Source organism: Chroicocephalus ridibundus, chromosome 12, assembly GCF_963924245.1.
Source record: "Chroicocephalus ridibundus chromosome 12, bChrRid1.1, whole genome shotgun sequence".
Taxonomy (NCBI): domain Eukaryota; kingdom Metazoa; phylum Chordata; class Aves; order Charadriiformes; family Laridae; genus Chroicocephalus; species Chroicocephalus ridibundus.
The window spans coordinates 17,356,287-17,362,186 of NC_086295.1; the positions used below are offsets into that span (position 1 = coordinate 17,356,287).

The 5,900-nt window shown below is 53.6% G+C and overlaps 1 protein-coding gene across 1 annotated transcript; it reads right to left on the reverse strand.

Annotated features, from left to right (window-relative positions):
- Positions 1–1,065: 1,065 nt before the first annotated feature.
- Positions 1,066–2,737, reverse strand: LOC134522506 (centrosome-associated protein CEP250-like). The gene is made up of 3 exons (XM_063350227.1): positions 2,511–2,737; positions 2,082–2,275; positions 1,066–1,243 (listed from the first exon to the last, which is right to left on the reverse strand). Exons 1-3 carry the CDS (start codon positions 2,697–2,699, stop codon positions 1,066–1,068), a joined length of 561 nt encoding a protein of 186 aa, XP_063206297.1. The 5' UTR covers positions 2,700–2,737.
- Positions 2,738–5,900: the final 3,163 nt, after the last annotated feature.

Consider the following 5,900-nt stretch of genomic DNA (forward strand, 5'->3'; position numbering starts at 1 on the left):
AGATAGGAGAGAACCAACCACCCACGCACAGCTCTTGGACTCGCATTCATTTTAACGGCAAGCTGCGTAGTTCTTTCATTAGTTCTGGGCTTGACGGAAAGCGTTTGAGCAGCTGAATGGTGAATTACTAGCAAACATTTTCTTCTCGGCCCAAGCACAAACACAAACAAGAAGTCTCAGCCAAGCTCCTGAGAACAGCGTAGGCTCACAGCCTCCATTGTCACAGCTCGGCTCCCTTTTCATCAAGGAAAAGGTGCAGACGGACTGCAGGGTCAGAAAGGGACCAGACCCTCGTGCCCTCCTCACAAGACAGGCCGCGAACGCCAGTCCCAGGAACAAGGGGCCTGTTCCGTCTGCTCCAACACCTCTGTCAGCCGCCAAAGGACAGAAAGGAAGGAACAAAGTTCCCCCGCCTGCAGCTGGCAGCAGCGTTAGGAGTCTACTCCATGGCGGGCGGGAGGCTGGGAAGATCCCAGCCCTTTGCTGCCGTGCTTTGGCTGGGGACCACCCAACCTTCTGTTGAACTCCTCTTACGCCCACACGCAACCCGTGCCTGCATTTACTGTCCCACCAGAGTCCTGGGGGTCTCCACGCTCCTTCCAGGACGAGCCACTGGCTCTGCTGCCTGGCCCGGCACCGTGTCGCCCGGGACAGACCATTGCTGCCATTTCCCACGCTCAGGCTGTTCTTCTCCTCAAGCCAGCCCACAAAGCTGGCTTGAAGCATTCAGAAGCATAGTGTTTCCTACCACGTCTTGCAGCAGCTTGTTTATCTCCCCTTGGTGGTCGGCCTCCCGAACTTTGAGGGTGTCGGTATGCTGCTGTTCTTTCTGCAGGAGCTCTTGCGCCATGTTTTGCCGTTCCCGCTTCAGGAGAGACCTCTCCACTTCCAGCTCCCACTGAAGGCACTTCACTTCCCCTGCAAACACGACAAATGGCAAGAGTCAGAGTCTGCACAAACAGCGGCTCTGACTTTACTGACCTTACGCCCTTTGAGTTTCCGTGGAGGAGGGGTCTGTCTCCAGCTCCTTCACTCCTCAGAAGCACTGCGGACAGAGAGCTGCTTTCATGCCACCTTCCCCAGGCACGGGGTCACCAGAAACGGGAGGCTCTCACCTTGGATCACCTCCTTGGCCTGCGCCACCGCGTGGAGCTGGGTTTCGAGATGACTCCTGCTGATCTCCAGCTCAGACAAGTGCTGCTGAGCCTCCAACAGGCTGCATTCCAGGGTCTCCTTCCCTGACCTGCAAATCGTGAATACAGAGAGAAAGGAGCTGCTTGCTCCTGACACCCACAGGGAGTTGTTCCAGGAAGAAGCGGTGCAAGATCCCTACCCCTGCCTACGGAAAAAGGCTCGCGTGGAAACTCCTACACAGAGAGCCTATTTCTGCCCTTCCAAATAGCAATGCGGGCCCCTGCCAGGGGATGGCCAGGCTTCCCTTGTCACCTGGCAGCACACAGAAAGCCCAGCCGAATTGGACTGCAATAGCCAAATCTTCACTTGCTGGGGTCTGATCCACGACACACGGGTAGCTGCGCCCACCAAGCCTGTGCCAGCAAGCAAAACTTGGATGGACAACGGAGGACGTATCTTCAAGAAGGAGAACAAGCACACAGTTCCGATTACACCGGTCTCTGGCAGGCCAAAGTAACTATGTCCATTTTAACAGACATCAGTGATGGGCAGGAACCCCTGAAGGCTGGCGAGAATTCAAGAGAGGGTTCCCTCCTGCTGGTGTCACCAGCTCTAGCTCCTGCCGTTCTGGGAAACGTCTGCGTGGTTTAATTATGGCTCCGTTCAGAGCCCACTCGGCTTGCTGTGGACGTCACAGAGGAACACGTAAGGGCGCAGAAACATGAGCCCCACGCCCAGGAGAGCTTTGCCAGCTTTAGCTGTCAGAAAAATAATCTTCAAATCAAGGTAGACTTTTCTTTTCCTTGCAATTCTTCCATTTTCTCTCCATGGAAGAGAAAACATGTGAAAAGCACACAGGATGCAATCAGTCCCCGTGGAACCACTGTCACCTTTACCATTACAGACATTAAAGAACGTCCTGCCCAGGGTCTCCTCCCTGCCCTTACCTGGCCTCTGCCAGCTGCTCCGAAAGGCCTTGTCTCTCCCGCTCCAGGGCTGCCAGTCGCACCTCCAGGGCAGCCTTCTCCCGCACCAGCAACTCCTTCTCTGCGCACACCTCGGCCAGCGCGTGCCCTTGGCGAGAGGACTCCTGGCGCAACTGCTCCAGGCCACTGCGAGACGACTCTTGCTGGCGGGAAACCTGGAAGCGGGACAAAAGGCAGTGAGAGTCCTTGCGTGCAGCCCTGGCTTTTGCCCCAGACAAAGGCTCCAGAGCTACACAGTTTGCTGCTTTTGCCACACGGGAGAACAGTAGAGTCGTGGATGCAGTCCTCTCTCTGCAACTCACCAGAAGCCAAAAAGGAGGCCAACACGCACAGCTTCACCCAGCCAAGCAGCCACATGCCCACCCAGAAGCACCAGGTCTTTGGTCTCACCTCAAGGAGTTTCTCTTGGGCTTCTTCCTTCTCCTCTGCCAGGACCCCCAGCTCTACCCGCAGCTCCTCTTGTTGCTCCTCTGCTTTCTTCAGCAGCTGCTCCAGGTGGCCTTTCTCTGCACAGAGCTCGCTCTTTGTTCTTTCACACAAGCTCAGCTTCTCCTGGGCAGAGATCTTTGCTCTCTCCATCTCATCCACTTTACACAACAGAGCCTCATTCTCTTGCTCCAGCTGCAATCACAGAAGCACAGAGGAAATCAAATACAGCAAGACTTACTCTGAAGAAGAGGAGAGCAGCAACTCCACATCCCCTGCGTCTCGCTGACATACTCCCAGGTCAGCGCTCCCAATAAGCACGTGCCCACAAACTACCCCAAGGAGCCTGCGTGGTCTCATCACCATTTCCCAAGAAGAAGGAGGACGCTGCATTTAAACAACAGTAGGAGAATGGAAAGGGAGCAACACGGTGTTCAAAGACGGGTAGACGTGGTGCTCAGGGACATGGGTTAGTGGGGTTTTGGCAGTGTTAGGTTCGTGTTTGGACTCAATGATTTTAAAGGTCCCTTCCAACCTAGACAATTCTACGAGTCTACGATTGTCCCTGTCTTCCCCTGCCAGAAACAGCATCTGTGGCGCTCTTGCTAGACTTCCTATGAAGGTTGGGCTTGGACAGAAAAAGGAACAGTTCCATATTCAGTCAGTCAAACTGTCAGAAGGCAAGAGGTCTGAGAAGAAGCAGCAGCTGGAGACAAACACCTGCCAAGACCTTTGGCAACTCTGCTCACCTGCAGCACGAGTTGGTTCAGTTGCACTTTGTCCAACGCAAGAGCTTCATTGATACAGCTCACGTTTGCTGTTGCAACACGTAGATCGGCAAGTTCAGCACTCAGCTCATGCTGAGCCCCCGTCAGCTCTGCCACCAACTGCTCGGCCTGAAGAGACAAAAGAACAACATGACAACAAGGGCAGGGAAATCCCTGCCTTCGAGCAGCAACTCCACATCCCCTGCGTCTCGCTGACATACTCCCAGGTCAGCGCTCCCAATAAGCACGTGCCCACAAACTACCCCAAGGAGCCTGCGTGGTCTCATCACCATTTCCCAAGGAGGAGAACAGCACGTTCCCTGGCCTCTACTGACACGAAAAAAGCATCTGTGCTGGTCTTGCTATCACAAGGTGGCCATACCTTCTCCAGGGCCACTCTAAGCTCATGCTTCTCTTCCTTCAGCACATCCCTCTCAAGGTGCGATTCCTCCAGCGCCTCTCTCGCAACTACCAACTCATGCTGTAACACGCAGTGTTTGTCTTCGAGTGCCACTAAGTCCTTCAGTCTGTGAGAAGGGGAAAGACAAACAAGTTGTCAATGTAAAAACATTCTCCTTTCCAAAACCAGGAGCACATACTGTGTCCCAGATACGGCAGTTGGAATGATTTCCAGCGGCTTTGGACCTACACCTAAACACCACCGGCATTTCCTGACTAGAGCTGCATCGCTCTTTGTCATGGATGAAACGTTTGTCATTGAGAAAGTAAATCAAGCTTCCAGACATCACAGAACGTTTCCAAAACGTTCAGGTACTGGCAACAGCTTCCTGCCTCTTAGTTCTCTCTCTCCTCTTTCATACGTTGGATACAAGCCTTGCACAAGTTCTTCTTGGGCTAAAGCAGACTTTGAAAATCCAGACTACGACTCCCACAATTACTTTTGCCTTCTGCAGTGAATGAATCCAAGGCCCTGCAAGCTGTCTGGGGAGACGGCTATGAATGTCCAGTCCAATAACCGTGGGATCAGAGGAGGGGCCCGGTTAATACGCTGCATGTTGCAAAATGGCCCTTCTTGCCCCAAAGGCCTTCTGCACTCAGTCTCGCAAGGAACTGTCAGCACAGAGGTGCTACAGTGCTTAGGATGGTGCTGGGCAAATTCCTGCCGACTCCTCTAGCACCGCCCCGGGGAGCAAAAGGGCTGTAGCAGAGACAGAGCTCTCTTTAGGCTGCTCTCGCTTGCTCACCAAGAACCAGTTCGCAGCAAAAGCACTGGAATACGCCACCTCTTTGCCAGTCTGGTCTTACCCAGAGGAGCTTCTGGCAGTCAGACGATTTTTGCCGTCCTTTCTGTTGAAGGCAACCGTTTGACTCGGGACAGAAACAAGGCCGTGCAGAACGGGTGTGTTTGCAATGTGAACACAGCCCATCTATGAATGCAAGAGGCAGCCCCAGAAGAGAACGGTGCTAACAGCAAAGTTTAAAACACCTTTACCTCTCCTGAAGCTCCTTCTTCTCCAGCTCCCCCTTGGCTTGGAAGGACATCACGCTGCAGTTTAGACGGGAGCAGTTTGCCATTACAGACCCAGAAAGCCTCGTTTGCTCTGCCTTCAGCTCTGACAAATCTCTGCAGAAGAACAAAGGAAGAGCCAACGTTCACACCACCAGCTCTCTCAGCTGACTCGCTTCTCACGCACGTAATGGCGCAAAGAGGAAAAGCTGCCAGGAAAGATGACATCTCGGCTGGGGACAAATCATTCCCCTGACACTCTGGGGTCAGGACACACCTTGGCGAGCGACTGCTCAGAGGCTCACGACAACAGCCACATAATAAACTTTTCAGGAAGGTGGAGGAAGAATAAGCCTAAAACGGCGTAACGAAAAAGCACAAAGAACTCAAGAACCAAGGCACGCTCGACGCATTAAGGAAGGTTCATCATCCAGGAAGAGAAATGGCTGACAGTAACCCAGAGTCTGAAGTCGCCTGCTGACACCAGCAGCAGACACTCTCACGGCTACGCTGCTCTTGTTTGTGTAGAAGGCAACTGTGAGAAAGGAACCTCAGAGAGGTGTGAAGGGAAGGTACATCTTTTCTGCCAGAGATCGGGCCTCAACTTCTACTCACCGGTTCGTGGCAGTGTTCATTTCCAGGAAATGACGGCGGAAGGTGACCATCTGATGCCACAGCCCGAGCAGACGGTCACGGTCACCCCTGAAGTAGTTCTCATAGAGCTACAGATGCAAAGACAAAAAGAAATGCCAGTTCAGCCTCCGCCATCACTGTACGAGTCTTTCAGCTGGCAGAGAGCACAACCACCATCGCCAGCTCTCCTTGAATAACTATTCCGACAGGGCACCAAGGACTGAAGAGGCACCGCAGAAGCAGCCCCAGCAGACCTGCCACCTGCCTTCAAAGTAGGCAACATCCACCCTTCTCCTGCGGGAGGGGACATCAGCAAAGCAAGCTGACCCCGAGTCAGCACCTCGCCTTGCAGAGCTGTCTCACACTCTTGGTGGAGGAAGACAAAGACAAGCCCCTCCAAGACCACCGTCCCATTTGCTAGCGGTGACGGAGGCCTGTCTTCTTCTTCCCTTGGCTGCTCTGAATCTCAAAACACACAGACCTCTC

What these genes read in the sequence shown, in the direction of transcription:
- LOC134522506 (XM_063350227.1), bottom strand. Translation starts at nt 2,699, where the DNA reads ATGGAGAGAGCAAAGATCTCTGCCCAGGAGAAGCTGAGCTTGTGTGAA. An exon ending in CCCAAGAGAAACTCCTTGAG is followed by an intron (nt 2,276 to 2,510) that starts GTGAGACCAAAG and finishes TCCCGCTTCCAG; the next exon opens with GTTTCCCGCCAGCAAGAGTC. An exon ending in GAGCAGCTGGCAGAGGCCAG is followed by an intron (nt 1,244 to 2,081) that starts GTAAGGGCAGGG and finishes CACGATTTGCAG; the next exon opens with GTCAGGGAAGGAGACCCTGG.